The 15,489-nt window shown below is 48.5% G+C and overlaps 1 protein-coding gene and 1 non-coding gene across 2 annotated transcripts; both read right to left on the bottom strand.

The window, feature by feature from the left end:
• Positions 1 to 1,115: 1,115 nt before the first annotated feature.
• On the bottom strand, positions 1,116 to 6,990 carry LOC132588202 (homeobox protein SIX6-like). Its single transcript, XM_060260555.1, has 3 exons — positions 6,521 to 6,990; positions 2,721 to 2,884; positions 1,116 to 1,473 (listed from the first exon to the last, which is right to left on the bottom strand). Exons 1-3 carry the CDS (start codon positions 6,902 to 6,904, stop codon positions 1,284 to 1,286), a joined length of 738 nt encoding a protein of 245 aa, XP_060116538.1. The 5' UTR covers positions 6,905 to 6,990; the 3' UTR covers positions 1,116 to 1,283.
• An 8,165-nt stretch (positions 6,991 to 15,155) lies between these two features.
• TRNAR-GCG (transfer RNA arginine (anticodon GCG)) lies at positions 15,156 to 15,222 on the bottom strand. The gene has a single exon. It is a non-coding gene; the product is annotated as a tRNA-Arg (tRNA).
• Between the last annotated feature and the right edge of the window lie 267 nt (positions 15,223 to 15,489).

The following is a 15,489-nucleotide window of genomic DNA, read 5'->3' as shown; positions in this document are numbered from 1 at the left end:
CTTAAAGGCCAAGGAAGGACGGGGGGGGGGGGGGGGGACAGGTTAGCTCTCCTGCTAGGTAGCTGCCTATCGGGGAGGGCAGTAGAAGAATAAGATGACCTAGGGTGTTATTAGCCCCTTCCCATTTTGAGAGCCAGTTTGGTGTAGCGTTAAGAGCGGTGGGCACTAATCTAGGAGATCCGGGTGTGATTCCCCATGCCTCCACATTCAGCCAGCTGGGTGACCTTGGGTCAGTCACAGTTCTCTCAGAGCTCTCTCAGCCCCACCTACCTCACAGGGTGTCTGCTGTGGAGAGAGGAAGGGAAAGGAGATTGGAAACCGCTCTGGGGCTCCCAAGTGAAGGGTGGGGGTCTAAATCTAATCTCTTCCTCCTCTCCCCCCCCCCCCCCCAATCTGAGCCTCATTAAGGCCTCCAATAATGTCTTTGGAGGGTTTGTTGCCTCTCCCCAACTAGAGTTGCCAGCTCTGGGTTGGGAAATTCCAGGAGATTTTGGGGGTAGAGCCAGGGGAGGGTTTGGGGAGGAACTCAGAAGGATATAATGACATAGTGTTCGCTGCTCAAAGCAGCTATTTTCTCCAGGGGAACTCATTTCTTGTAGCCTGGAGACAGGATATAATTATCTAGGAGATCGCCCGCCACCCCCTGGAGGTTGGCAACCCTAGGCCCAACCCGGATGGTGCAGCATTCACCCCACCCCACAGATCCCCTTCAGCCACTCCTCTTTGAGCACAAACTTCTTCTACATTCACATGCGTGCACGCCCCAACTTTTTCTTGTCTCTCTTCAGTGTTTTCCAGCTGTCTTGCCCTGCTAACCACACTGACTCACAAATCTGTCGGGAGGCGATGCCATTTTTTTCTCGAAATCACAGATGGGGCTGCAGGTGGGAACTGGGGTGGGGTGGGGGAGAAGATTTATCTATCTTAGAAACTGCAAAGAGACATCGGAGAAGTCCCCTCCTTCCAGCATGTACCCAGAGTTTCCCTCTGCTTGCGTTCTGTGCCTCTCATTCCTTGTTGCGATATAAACAAACCCAGTGGTGGTAGTGAGGTTTTTTTTTTGCAGGGGATATCACAATGTTGTCTCTTCCGCACCTGGGACTTGGCAAAGCCTTCTCTGCTGCTTCAAGAAATTCCAGAAGCCAAGAAAGAACACATCTCTTAATGCAACCCATCAGCATCCTTAAAACCTTTAGGGCAGTATCATTTGTGCAGCCTGGTCAGCCGCAGCCGTTGCCCACTTCCCACCCTCCTCCAGTCATTTCGCAGATTCCAGAACCCCCTCAAATGGGTTGGTCTTCCCAGCTCTTTTGTGCTTCCTGGCCATTCTTGTCCTCGCTGGTGGGTGCGGTGGGATCCCCCTGCTCTGTGGGCGTACTGGTGTCCTTTGTCTGGCAGGGGGCGTCCGGTGGGCTCTCATTTCGGGGAGGTTGCGAAGAGTCACTCGGCTGGCTGGGCGGCTCTTTTTGAAGCCTAGCAAGGAACAGAAAAGCTGGCGTAGGTAAAAACAGAATGGAAGGACTGAAAAAGTGAACATGATTTCAAAATGAATACAAGACGCTGCCTTATACAAAGCCAGATCCCTGACAGCTCTGGGTAGGGAAACACCTGGAGACCTTGGGGTAGAGTTGCCAAGTCCAATTGAAGAAATATTTGGGTACTTTAGGGATGGAGCCAGGAGATTTTGGGGGCGGAGCCAGAAGCAAGGTTGTGACAAGCATAATTGAACTCCAAAGGGAGTGCTGGCTATCACATTTAAAGGGACCGGACAACTTTCAAATGCCTTCCCTCCATTAGAAATAATGAAGGATAGGGGCACCTTGGTTTCGGACTCATAGAACTGGACCCCTTGATCCAATCCTTTTTTGAAACCTGAAGCACCTAAAATAATACAGTTATGGATATATGAATATACTTTGGCTAATTGGCTCTTCAGGAACAATGACAATACTACTAGGAAAATGAATGGACAGTTTCTGAACCACAAGTTAGAGACAAACCCAAACCGTTGCCAGCGACTTGTAGCTGAGAGGTGGACATGACCACAAAATGGCCACCATAGGAGGCGGTCCACAAAATGGTCACCATGGGAGGCGGAGCCAACCACACACCCAGAAGAACCCCAAGTGCAGGAGTCTAGAGGAGTACATTTTAAAAACACACTGAGATTCAGGAGGCAGACAGTATCCAGGCAGCTGTTGCTGGAACATAGTTTTAATCTGCACACCCCCTCAGATTCTCCAGTGGCCAATCAGAAGCCCTGCTGGCCAGGAGTTCCAACTGGCCCCACCCACTTTCTAAGAACAATTGGCAACCACCAGGACATGTGTTGGTGGGCACCAGGGTGGAATTCTATCAGGAGCTCCTTTGCATATTAGGCCACACACCCCTGATGTAGCCAATCCTCCAAGAGCTTACAAAAAAGAGCCTTGTAAGCTCTTGGAGGACTGGCTACATCAGGGGTGTGTGGCCCAATATGCAAAGGAGCTCCTGCTAGAATTCCACCCCTGGTGGGCACCAAGTTGGAGACCCCTGCTCAAGAAGATAGTTCAAAACTATCTTCATAAAATCCTGTTTGATTCCACCTGCCCTTTCCCCCCAATCAGGCACTGCGACAACCTTTATCCAGCTGCCAGTGGGCCAATAGAGGTACCCGGCAAGCTGCATTCAGCTGGGCACACGGCCTCTGTTGAATTCAGTCCTATCCCATGGTGTCTCACCTGTTCTTGGCCGATGCGGCGCGATCCCTTTGCCGTCGATTTTTAAACCAGTTTCCCACTTGTGTTGGAGTGAGCCCTGTAGCCTGGGCCAGATGCCTCTTGCGGGAGGGGTTGGGGTACGGATCCTGGAGATACCATTCCCGCAGTAGATTCCGCGTCCGTTCCTGCAAAAGGGAAAGGTGAGAATGTCATAGCAGCCAACCAGTTGCCCCTAGAAGGCACGGAAGCCAAAGCTTTCCTCATCAGATGTGGGCAGGGCTTTCTTTGTAGAAAAAGCCCAGCAGGAACTCATTTGCATATTAGGCCACGCCCCCTGATGGCACCATTGTTTCACACGGCTTTTTGTGGGGAGAGGCCCAGCAGGAACTCATTAGCATATTAGGCCACACCCCTGTTGGTACCATTGCCTCACACAGCTTTTGTGGGGGAAGGCCCAGCAGGAACTCATTTGCACATTAGGCCACACCCTCTGATGCCAAGCCAGCCGAAACTGCGTACCTGTGCATTCCTGCTAAAAAAAAAAAAACTCTGGATGTGGGTAGGGCCACCAGCAGCAGTAGAAAGTGGCCTGTAAACACATCAGACTGCAGTTAGGGGATGCCATTTCTGAAGGCTCCCCTCACACGCCCAACGACACACAATCCCTGCAAGTAGAAAACGTGCATATCAGCGAGATGCTAGTTTCCAGCTTGCGGGGATAGATTTCACAATTAGGGCTGTTTTTAGAAAAGTGATTCCCCTGGCCACAAAACTCCTGCATCCTGAAGTGGTACAGTCCATTTTCCTAGTGTATCTTCATCTCATTCTCTTTCCCGGGTTTACCAGGCCTTAGACTGAGGGTTGCCAGGTTCCAGGTGGGACATGGGGATCTCCCGCTTTTACAACTGATCTCCAGCTGGCAGAGATCAGCTCCCTTGGAGAAAATGGCTGCTTTGAAGGGTGGACTTTACGACATTGTACCTTGCTGAGGCCGCTCCCCAAACTCCGCCCTCTCCTGGATCCAAAGTCTCCAGGTATTTTCCAACACAGGGCTGGCAACCCTACTTAGGCTAGATAAGATAGGAAGCAAAATTAAAAGAAGAGATTGGATTTATACCCCGACCTTCACTTGGAGTCTCAGAGCAGCTTACAATCTCCTTTCCCTTCCTCTCCCCACTGTGAGGTAGGAGGGGCTGAGAGAATGGCTCTTGAGAGAACAGCTCTGAGAGAACTGTGACATACCCAGGGTCACCCAGCTGTTTTCATATGGAGGAGTGGGGAATCAAACCCAATACCCACAGATTGGAATCCACACTCTTAACCACTACATCAACTGGCTCTACACCAAAATTAGATGGACTGCACCACTTCCAGCTACAGGTAGGAGAAACCATTTGGAATACTTTCTCACATAACTTCCCTGCTGGTAGAAAGGTAGCAAATCAGGGAGAAAGGTTCTAGCCTTGTTCTCTCTTGTTGTGCTAGTTTTCTAGTTGTAGGGAATTTGTTTAATCTAATAGAGCACTAAAAATGTAATACCCTGACCTGTAGCCAGGTGAACCAGTTACATTTCTTCAAGCGTCTGATCACTTCACGTTGTTGCAGACCACACTGTAGGTGGCAGTTTTTAAAAAGGATTTGACAGATCCAGGCAGGGGGAGATTTCTTAGTCATGCTAGCTAAGGGGAACCTGCAGGTTCAGAGACAGGTTCAGAAACAGAGGGAGGGGTCCGGTCTCTATGCCCTGTTTGTGGGCTTCCCATGTAGGGTTGCTAGATTCCGCCTGATTATTCGCCAGAGATGGGGGAGTACAGTCAGTTGCCTCATCCAGGTTGGGAAACTCCTGGAGATCTGGGGATGGAGGCTGGGGAGGACTTCAGTGGACACAATGCCACAAAGTCCACCCTGCACAGCATCCATTTTTCTCCAGGGGAACCAATCTCTGGAGTCTGGAGATGAGCTGTAATTCCAGGGGATTCCCAGGTCCCCCCTGGAGGCTGGCATCCCTATTTCCCAGGCTCTGTTCACAAGTCACAGTGAAGGCACATACATTCTCTGAGGCATCTGTGAGAATCAGGATGCTAAACTGGATGGGCCATTAGTCTGTTCCAGTAGGGCCGCTCTCCACCAATCTACCTAAGCCCAGCTCTGTTTCCTTCTACTGACAGCCCTTCGTGGCCTAGAGCAGAGTTCTTCCCACACCAGGACCTGAAATGAAGGCACTAGGGTTGCCAAGTCCCCCATAGCGACGGTGTGCGCCAGCCGCTCTAGGTGTTTCCGGGAAAACTCTATGGTTTCCCCAGATGCTCTAGCATTTTGGGAGGAAAAAACTATGGTACCTATTGTACCATAGAATTTCCCCTCCTAAATTGCTACAGTGTCCGAGAAAACAATAGAGTTTCTCCGGAAACACCTTGAGCGGTCGGCGCAAGATGTCACTGGCGCGATGATGTCACTCGCGGGTGATGTCATCATGCCGGTGATGTCAAGGGAGGTTCCTCCCACTGGCCCAGTGTGGGCTGCTGGGTTGGCAACCTCCCGGGCAGGAGATCCCCCACCCAGACCGGGGGCTTGGCAGCCCTAGAAAGCTTTTTAGGGGGTGGGGAGGGATCTCATCAAGGTATAATGACAGAGAGTCCATCCTGTAAAGCTGCCATTTTGAAAGAACATAAGAGAAGTCATGATGGATCAGGCTAATGGCCCATCCAGTCCAACACTCTGTGTCACACCGTGGCCAAAAAAAAACCAAACCCAGGCACCATCAGGAGGTCCACCAGTGGGGCCAGGACACTAGAAGCCCTCTCCCTGTTGCCCACCCCCCCAAGCAGCAAGAATACCAAGCACCACTGCTCCAGACAGAGAGTTCCAACAATATGTTGTGGCTAATAGCCACTGATGGACCTCTGCTCCATATGTTTATCGAATCCCCTCTTGAAGCTGGCAATGCTTGTAGACGCCGCCACCTCCTGCAGCAGTGAATTCCATGTATTAATCACCTTTTTATGTGTTCTAATCTGACTGCTCAGCAATTTCATGAATGTCCACAAGTTCTCATATTGTGAGAAAGGGAGAAAAGTACCTCTTTCTCTACCTTCTCTATCCCATGCACTTTCTTGTAAACCTCTATCATGTCACCCCTCAGTCAACGTTTCTCCAAGCTAAAGAGTCCCAAGCGTTTTAGCCTTTCTTCATAGAGAAAGTGTTCCAACCCTTTAATCACTCTAGTTGCACTTTTCTGCATTTTTTCCAATGCTATAATATCGGTTTTGAGGTGTGGTAACCAGAACTGTACACAGTACTCCAAATGTTCCCAAGGGAACTGTTCTCTGTGGTCTAGAGATCAGTTTGTAATTCTGGGAACTCTCTAGGCCCCAACTGGAGGTTGGCAATGCTAGGGAAGGCAGAAGCACACTGTGATAGAAAGCAGGGGACAGATAAAAACAAGGGAGAATTCCAAACTTTAGATAGAAGAGGTGGCAAAAGAATTGCCATGTGTATAAGAGAGATTGAGAGCGCAGGAGTTGTGTGTGCAAGCTTTAGGAACGCACAGGACTTTCTGTCAGATACAAGCAGAAAGGGGTTGCCAGCCTCCAGGCGAGGCCTGAAGATCCCCCAGAATGACAATTGTTCTCCAGAGAGCAGAGATCAGCTGCCATGGAGAAAATGGCGGCTTGGCTGTGGCATTATACCCTGCTGAACTGCTCCCCTCCCCAAACCCCACTGTCCCCAGGCTCCACCCCCAAAATCTTGAGGAATTTCCCAGCCTGGAGTTGTCAACCCTTTTACCCATCTTGTCCTCTTGTCATTGGCTGCTTACTCACCTTGAAGCCGTTCACTTTCTGCTCCCCATCTTGGACAGGATCCCTTGACAATTTCTTGCGGGCTGGAGCCTGATCCACCAGGGGCCCCAAAAATCTGTCTCCGGGCCTGAGGGTCCTGAATGGTTCCAAGTGGAAGGCAGGGGCCTGGCTGCAGTAGGGGGCTAGCCATGTGGCTGACGGCAACGGGTTGCCTAGCAACTCCAAGTCCTGGCAGGCCGAGTAGGCACAGGTGAGGCCTTCGTGGTGCCGGAGGGCGAGCGATGGAGGGAGGGACCACAAGAAGCGGGCCAGGCGTTCGAACTCGCCGCTCTCCTGCAACGCTTCGCAAACGCGGGCCACTTGGCTTGGGGAAAAGAGGGACACGCTTGGTGGGGGCAAGGTCATTCTGGGGTGGGGGGAACTATGAGGAAAGGAACGTTATAGCAGAAGGCCTCTGGGACACAGGGGGAAACAAGATGGCGGAAGCAGGACACAGAGCGATGGGATGCAGCGCTAAAGCACCTGGGAGGTCGTGGCAGGGAGAGGGGAAAATGCAGGCAACAAGAAGAAATAATATAAAACACAATCAGTGGAGGAGATGATTGTTGTCATAGCAATGAGAGTATCTGCCTGCTGACTAGGGTTGCCAGTCTCCAGGTGGGGACTGGAGACCTGGAATTAGAACTCGTCTCCAGGTTACCATTAGCATTGCTAACCTCAGGAGCAGCCAAACTATGGCTTGGGAGCCACATGTGGCTCTTTCAAACATATTGTGTGACTCCTGAAGCCCCCACCCCCCTGTTAGCCAGCTTGGGGAATGCATTTAAAATTAAAGTTGCCTTCTTACCACCTCTCTCCTCACCCATCTTCCTTCCTTCCTTCCTTCCTTCCTTCCTTCCTTCCTTCCTTCCTTCCTTCCTTCCTTCCTTCCTTCCTTCCTTCCTTCCTTCCTTCCTTCCTTCCTTCCTTCCTTCCTTCCTTCCTTCCTTCCCTCAAACATCTGACATTCATGTCTTCATACATTAATCAGTGGCGGGAGATCTCCTGGGATTACAACTGATCCCCAGGTGACAGAGATCATGTCACTTTGGAAGGTGGAGAAAATGCCACTCTGGAAGGTGGAGTCTATGGCATTGTACCCAGGGGTGGAATTCTAGCAGGAGGTCCTTTGCATATCAGGCCACATACCCCTGATGTAGCCAATCCTCCAAAAGCTTACAAGGCTCTTTTTTGTAAGCTCTTGGAGGATTGGCTACGTCAGGGGTGTGTGACCTAATATGCAAAGGAGCTCCTGCTAGAATTCAACCCCTGACTGTACCCCATAAAGGTCTCTCCCCACCCTCAAGCTTCACCCCCAAAATCTCCCAACCCAGAGCTGACATCCCGACCTACTGAGATCAGTTCCCCAGGAAAAAAATAGCTGCTCTGGAAGGTGGACTATGGCACTATCCTCTAGTATGGCACTATACTCCACTGCCCCGCCCCACTGTGTCATCACAACGGTCCTCTGAGGTAGATGGAAGATACTGAATGACCCAAGGAACACCAGGACTGTGATACAGAGTTAAACAACGGCAAAACCACCTCTGAAACATCTCTTGCCTTAGAAAAAAAACAAATTTAACTTGCCACCTAGTGGTGCATAATGCTAAAAGAGCTAGAACTTCTGGCTGCCAAACAATCTTAGGATCTCCTGGCTATAGCACACCTTAGGGTTGCCAAGTCAAATTCAAGAAATATCTGGGGACTTTGGGGGTGGAGCCAGGAGACATTGGGGTGGAGCCAAGAACAAGGGTGTGACAAGCATAACTGAACTTTAAGGGAGTTCTGGCCATCACATTTAAAGGGACTGCACGCCTTTTAAAATGCCTTCCTTCCATAGGAAATAATTAAGGATAGGGGCACCATCTTTTGGGGCTCATAGAATTGGACCCCCTGGTCCAATCGTTTTGAAACTTGGGGGGTATTCTGGGCATAGATGCTATACTAAAAATTTGGTGCCTCTACCTCAAAAAATAGCCCCCCCCTCAGAGCCCTCAATACCCGCAGATCAATTCCCCATAATTCCCTATGGGAATCGTTCTCCACAGGGAATAATAGAGTGCCCAGTAGACCTTTCCCTCCCCCACCCCGCTTTCTAAAGCGGGGGGAGGGCCTCCAAACCAGGGAATCCCCTGCCCCCTCCCTCTCTCATACACAAATACTTACTGGGTCTTGTTCCTGCAGAACTTTACTTGCAAAAGTAAAAGGGAGAGGCCTTTCTCCTACCAAATTGTTACTGACCCTTTCCCATGAAGCCGTTCCTGTTTTCTGCTTCTTGCTCAGTCTTAAAGGCACACAGACCTGTTTGCAGGTTTTTAACCCTGCAGGAGCTCTAAAACTTCATGGTGACTGTGGGGGCGAGGCTTCCACCGCTGGCCAGCTGGCTGGGGGCAGGGGAAGACTGTAAAAACAGGGGATCCCCGGCTGGGACCTGGGGATTGAGAAGCCTAGTACACCTGCTACGATAGGATAATAATAAGAGCCCTCTAAGCTCTTGGAGGATTGGCTACATCAGGGGTGTGTGGCCTAATATGCAGAGGAGTTCCTGCTAGAAAAAGAGCCCATATGACTTACATAATAAATATTTCAATACAAAATTTTCCAGTGTCTGTTGTATAATACAGCGCTCCGTGTCTGCCCAATGTATGTTGCAACAGTACAATTACTACAGTTCATTCACTGCCTTGACTTAAGCCACAAATACATACATTTCATACATAGGTGCACAAATAAGTGTACATACATTTCATACATAAATGCACAAATCGCATCCATCAGGAGAGGTCAAAGTGCACCTACTAGGACTTTGCACTCCTTGGAGTCTTTACTCTACATGGACTCTTTCATGATGGAAAAATATACATTATATGTTATAAAATAGTATGAGGTATTCCTTCAATAGTGAGTCGTTTAAAAAATTCAGCATGTAAGTAAATTTCACTGAAATTGACTTTTTTGTAGAACAGGGGTCTCCCCTGCTTTTTTTTATTTTTTTATTTATTTAGGATTTATATCCCGCCCTTCCCACAAGTGGTTCAGGGCGGCTTCCAACAATTAGTCGAACATAAAAATTGAACAATATTTAAATATGTAAACAGTTAAACATTTAAAACGGATAAAACCTTAAAAACTAATAAACAATCCAAATATATATAAAACAGAAGTCTGGCAAGCTACATTGAGTTCTCATCTTAGCTAGGTGTAAGCTAGCCGGAAGAGGGTCGTCTTACAGGCCCTGCGGAACTGAACAAGGTCCCGCAGGGCCCTCACCTCCTCCGGCAGCTGATTTCACCATGTAGGGGCCATAACAGAGAAAGCCCTTTCTCTGGTAGATTTCAAGCTGGCTTCTTTTGGCCCAGGGATAGTAAGGAGATTTTGTGTTTGCGACATCAGTACTCTCTGGGGAACATGTGGGGAGAGACGGTCCTTCAGGTAGACAGGTCCCAGGCCATATAGGGCTTTAAAGGTAATAACCAGCACCTTGTACCGGACTCGGTATATCACTGGAAGCCAGTGCAGGGTCCGAAGACCCGGCCGAATGTGCTTCCCAACTTTACTGTGTTCATCCCATTTGGTTTGCTAATCCACAGGTGGGGGCAGGGGATCCCCCAACTTGAAGGCTCTCCCCCCGCTTCAGGGTCATCAGAAAGCGGGGGGGGGGGGGAGGAAATGTCTGCTGGACCCTCCATTATACCCTATGGAGGCTGATTCTCATAGGGTATAATGGGGAATTGATCTGCAGGTATCTGGGGCTCTGGGGTTAGAGGCACCAGATTTGCAGCATATCATCCGGCACTTCTCCTCAAAATACCTGCCAAGTTTCAAAAAGATTGGACCAGGGGGTCCACTTCTATAAGCACCCCCCAAAAGTGCCCCTATACTTAATTATTTCCAATAGAAGGAAGGCAATTATTAGGTGTGCAGTCTCTTTAAATGTGATGGCCAGAACTCCTTTGGAGTTCAATCATGCTTGTCACAACCTTGCTTCTGGCTCCACCCCCAGTGTCTCTTGGCTCCACCCCCAAAGTCCCCAGATATTTCTTGAATTGGACTTGGCAATCCTAATTGGATCTCAGTGTGGTAGGGTTGCCAAGTCCAATTAAAGAAAAATCTGGGGACTTTGGGGGCGGAGCCAGGAGACATTGGGGGTGGAGCCAGGAACAAGGCTGTGGCAAGCATAATTGAACTCCAAGGGAGTTCTGGCCATCACATTTAAAGGGACAGCACACCTTTTTAAATGCCTTTCGTCCATAGGAAATAATTAAGGATAGGGGCACCAATTTTGGGGGCTCATAGAATTGGACCCTCTGGTCCAATTGTTTTGAAACTTGGGGGGTATTTTGGGGAGAGGCACTAGATGCTATACTAAAAATTTGGGGCCTCTACCTCAAAAAATAGCCCCCCCAGAGCCCCCAATACCCACGGATCAATTTCCTATGGGAATCATTCTCCATAGGGAATAATAGAGTGCCCAGTAGACATTCCCCCCCACGCTTTCTAAAGGGGGGGAGGGCCTCCAAACCAGGGAATCCCCTGCCCCCTCCCTCTCTCTCACACACAAATACTTACTAGATCTTCTTCCTGCAGAACTCTACTTGCTGTGAAAACGAAAGCAAAAGAAAGGGAGGGGCCGTTCTCCATGGAAACTATTACTGACCCTTTCCAATGAAGCCCTTCCTGTTTCCTGTTTCCTGCGCAGCCTTAAAGGCACACATTTTACAAACGGATCAGGAGCTCTACAACTACATGATGCCTACACGCATGTTCTCCCCCCCCCCCCCCCCGCTTCCAGATTTTTGGAGAGCAGGGGAGAAGGCTGCAAACTCAAGGATCCCCCGCCAGGGCCGGGGGGGGGGGGTTGGGAAGCCTACAGTGTGGTGATTCTAGTACCAGCCTGTCCATAATAATAATAATTAATACATTTTAAACCCCACTTTCCCCCAAGTTCTCAAGATGGCATAAATGGTTCTCTGCTCTTCTTGTTTTGGAAAAAGTGCAGAAAAGGGCAACAAGAATGATTAAAGGGTTGGAACGCTTTCCCTATGAAGAAAAGTTAAAGCACTTGGGGCTATTTAGCTTGAAGAAATGTCAGCTGAGGGGTGACATAAGAGGTTTACAAGATTATGGATGGGATAGAGAAGGTAGAGAAAAAAGTACTTTTCTCCCTTTCTCACAATATGAGAACTCATGGACATTAAATGAAATTGCTGAGCAGTCGGGTTAGAACTGATAAAAGGAAGTCCTTCCTCACCCAAAGGGTGATTAACACGTGGAATTCACTGCCACAGAAGGTGGTGGCGGCTGCAAGTATAGACAGCTTCAAGAGGGGAGTGGATGAATATATGGAGCAGAGGTCCATCAGTGGCTATTAGCCACAGCCTATTGTTGGAACTCTGTCTGGGGCAGTGATGCTCTGTATTCTTGGTGCTGGGGGTGGGGGAGGCAACAGTGGGAGAGTTTTTAGTGTCCAGGCCCTACTGGTGGACCTCCTGATGGAACCTGGTTTTTTTGGCTACTGTGTGACACAAAGTGTGTTGGACTGGATGGGCCATTGGCCTGATCCAATATGGCTTCTCTTATATTCTTATGTTCCTGTTTTATATTCACAGCAACCCCAGGAGGTAGGCTAGACTTAGAAAGAGAAAGAGTGTGAGAGACAGGATAAAAGTCACCTTAAAGAGCCAGTTTGGTGTAGTGGTTAAGTGTGCGGACTTTGATTCCCCACTCGCACCTGCTAGCTAGCATGGCCTTGGGTCAGCCATAGATAGCTCTGGCAGAGGTTGTCCTTGAAAGGCCAGCTGCTGTGAGAGCCCTCTCCAGCCCGACCCACCTCACAGGGTGTCTGTTGTGGGGGAGGAAGGTAAAGGAGATGTGAGCCGCTCTGAGATTCTTCGGAGTGGAGGGCGGGATATAAATCCAATATCATCTTCTTCAGTTTGGTGTAGTGGTTAAGTGCATGGACTCTTATCTGGGAGAACCAGGTTTGATTCCCCACTCCTCCACTTGCACCTGCTAGCATGGCCTTGGGTCAGCCATAGCTCTGGCAGAGGTTGTCCTTGAAAGGGCAGCTGCTGTGAGAGCCCTCTCCAGCCCCACCCACCTCACAGGGTGTCTGTTGTGGGGGAGGAAGGTAAAGGAGATGTGAGCCGCTCTGAGATTCTTCGGAGTGGAGGGCGGGATATAAATCCAATATCATCTTCTTCAGTTTGGTGTAGTGGTTAAGTGCATGGACTCTTATCTGGGAGAACCAGGTTTGATTCCCCACTCCTCCACTTGCACCTGCTAGCATGGCCTCGGGTCAGTCATAGCTCTGGCAGAGCTGTCCTTGAAAGGGCAGCTGCAGTGAGAGCCCTCTCAGCCCCACCCACCTCACAGGGTGTCTGTTGTGTGAGGAGAAGATATAGGAGACTGTAAGCCGCTCTGAGTCTCTGATTCAGAGAGAAGGGTGGGATATAAAACTGCAATTCTTCTAACAACAGGGTTGTCATCCACCAAATGTGCATACGCAAAGCTGGCTGCATCACGCTTTGCACAGGGCTGCGATTTGTAAAGGGGAGGAGTTCGCATGGAACAGCAAGGAGCCTGCAAAGATACATCTGCAGCTCCCGAGACCTTAGGTGGATCTCGAATTGCAGAACACCATCCACCAGTCCAATATCTGACTGTCAAGAAAACCACACCCAGGAGCCACGGGGTACAATAAACCAAATCACTACACAATGTCACAGCTCACAATGTGCTTACTCAAATGCTTGTGCAATAAATATTCATTTGCCAAATTTTACTGTGTGACTTACATAATAAATATTTCAATATAAAATACAAAATTGTCCAAGCTCTGTTTTATACTACAGCGCTCTGTGTCTGCCCAATGTATGTTGCAACAGTACAATTACTACAGTTCATCCATTGCCTTGACTTAAACCACGAATGCATACATTTCATACATAAGTGCACAAATCGCCACGAATACATACATTTCATAAATAAGTGCACAAATCGTACATACATTTCATACATAAAAGAGGATCCGGGTAACTACCGACCCGTCAGCTTGACGTCTATACCTGGAAAAGTTTTAGAACAAATCATTAAATAGTCGGTCCTGGAACATTTAGAAATAATGGATGTGATTACTAAGAGCCAGCATGGTTTTCTCAAGTACAAATCATGTCAGACTAACCTGATCTCTTTTTTTGAGAAAGTGACTACCTTGCTGGATCGGGGGAATGCTGTAGACATCGTTTATCTTGATTTCAGTAAGGCTTTTGATAAGGTTCCACATACTATCCTTGTTGACAAGTTGGTAAAATGTGGTTTGGATCCTGTTACCATTAGGTGGATCTTTAACTGGTTGACAGATCGCACCCAAAGAGTGCTTGTGAATGGTTCCTCATCCTCTTGGAGAGGAGTGACAAGTGGAGTGCCTCAGGGATCTGTCCTGGGACCTGTTTTGTTCAACATCTTTATCAATGATTTGGATGAAGGAATAGAGGGAATGCTTATTAAATTTGCAGATGATACTAAATTGGGAGGGGTGCAAACACAGAAGAAGACAGAAACAGGATACAGGATGACCTTGACAGGCTGGAAAATTGGGCTAAAACCAATAAAATGAATTTTAACAGGGATAAATGTAAAGTGCTGCATTTAGGTAGGAAAAATCCAATGCATGATTATAGAATGGGGGAGTTTTGTCTTAGCAGTAGTATGTGCTAAAAGGATCTACGGGTCTTAGTGGATCATATGCTGAACATGAGTCAACAGTGTGATGCGGTGGCTTAAAAGGCAAATGCAATTTTGGATTGCATCAACAGAAGTATAGTGTCCAGATCACGTGATGTGATGGTATCGCTTTACTCTGCTCTGGTAAGACCTCATCTGGAGTAGTGTGTTCAGTTTTGGGCACCACATTTCAAGAAGGATATAGACAAGCTGGAACAGATCCAGAGGAGGGCAACGAAGATGATGAGGGGTCTGGAGACCAAGTTCTATGAGGAAAGCTTGAAGGAGCTGGGGATGTTTAGCCTGGAGAGGAGACGGCTGAGAGGTGATATGATCACCATCTTCAAGTACTTGAAGGGCTGTCATATATAGGATGGTGTGAAATTGTTTTCTGTGGCCCCGGAAGGTAGGACCAGAACCAATAGGTTGAAATTAAATCCAAAGAGTTTCCGCTCAACATTAGAAAGAACTTCCTGATCATTAGAGCGATTCCTCAGTGGAACAGGCTTTCTCTAGAGGTGGTGGGCTCTCCTTCCTTGGAGGTTTTTAAACAGAGGCTAGATGGCCATCGGACAGCAATGAAGATCCTGTGAATTTAGGGGGAGGTGTTTGTGAGTTTCCTGCATTGTGCAGGGGGTAGGACTAGATGGCCCTAGAGGTCCCTTCCAACTCTATGATTCTGTGATTCTATGAATCTATAAGTGCACAAATTGTATATACATTTATTAGCAAAATTTAAGAGGCGATGCCAGGGTTGAACATATGAAGCTGCCTTATACTGAATCAGACCCTTGGTCCATCAAAGTCAGTATTGTCTTCTCAGACTGGCAGCGGCTCTCCAGGGTCTCAAGCTGAGGCTTTTCACACCTATTTGCCTGGACCCTTTTTTTGGAGATGCCAGGGATTGAACCTGGGACCTTCTGCTTCGCAAGCAGATGCTCTACCACTGAGCCACCGTCCCTCCCCAATATCTAACTACGACAATTAATCATCATCACCATCTCGAATTGCAATAATAAATTCACATCCCTGTATTCTAAGCCTTCTTCCAAGGAGTTCAGCTTGCGACGTCTATCCAGTCCCTATTCTACCTCCTCACAACATCCCTGCAAAGTAGACCGGGAGGCGAGACAGAGAAGAGCCCTAACGTCACCCAGAACATGCTTCATTGCAAGCTTTTAATTGTCATCAGGGGTCATTTTGTAGAAAAAGAGGTGCTGGAG

The sequence above is a fragment of the Heteronotia binoei genome, chromosome 1, assembly GCF_032191835.1.
Source record: "Heteronotia binoei isolate CCM8104 ecotype False Entrance Well chromosome 1, APGP_CSIRO_Hbin_v1, whole genome shotgun sequence".
NCBI classification, from domain to species: domain Eukaryota; kingdom Metazoa; phylum Chordata; class Lepidosauria; order Squamata; family Gekkonidae; genus Heteronotia; species Heteronotia binoei.
Note: the sequence above shows the minus strand (reverse complement) of the source record. Positions and strands in the feature narration are given on the sequence as shown.

Bases quoted from the DNA above. Each gene is read 5' to 3' on its own strand.
- LOC132588202 (XM_060260555.1), bottom strand. From the start codon at position 6,904: ATGACCTTGCCCCCACCAAGCGTGTCCCTCTTTTCCCCAAGCCAAGTG. The intron at 2,885-6,520 runs GTGAGTAAGCAG...TCCCTTTTGCAG, and splicing joins AGAAAGTGAACGGCTTCAAG to GAACGGACGCGGAATCTACT. The intron at 1,474-2,720 runs GTGAGACACCAT...GTTCCTTGCTAG, and splicing joins GCCGCATCGGCCAAGAACAG to GCTTCAAAAAGAGCCGCCCA.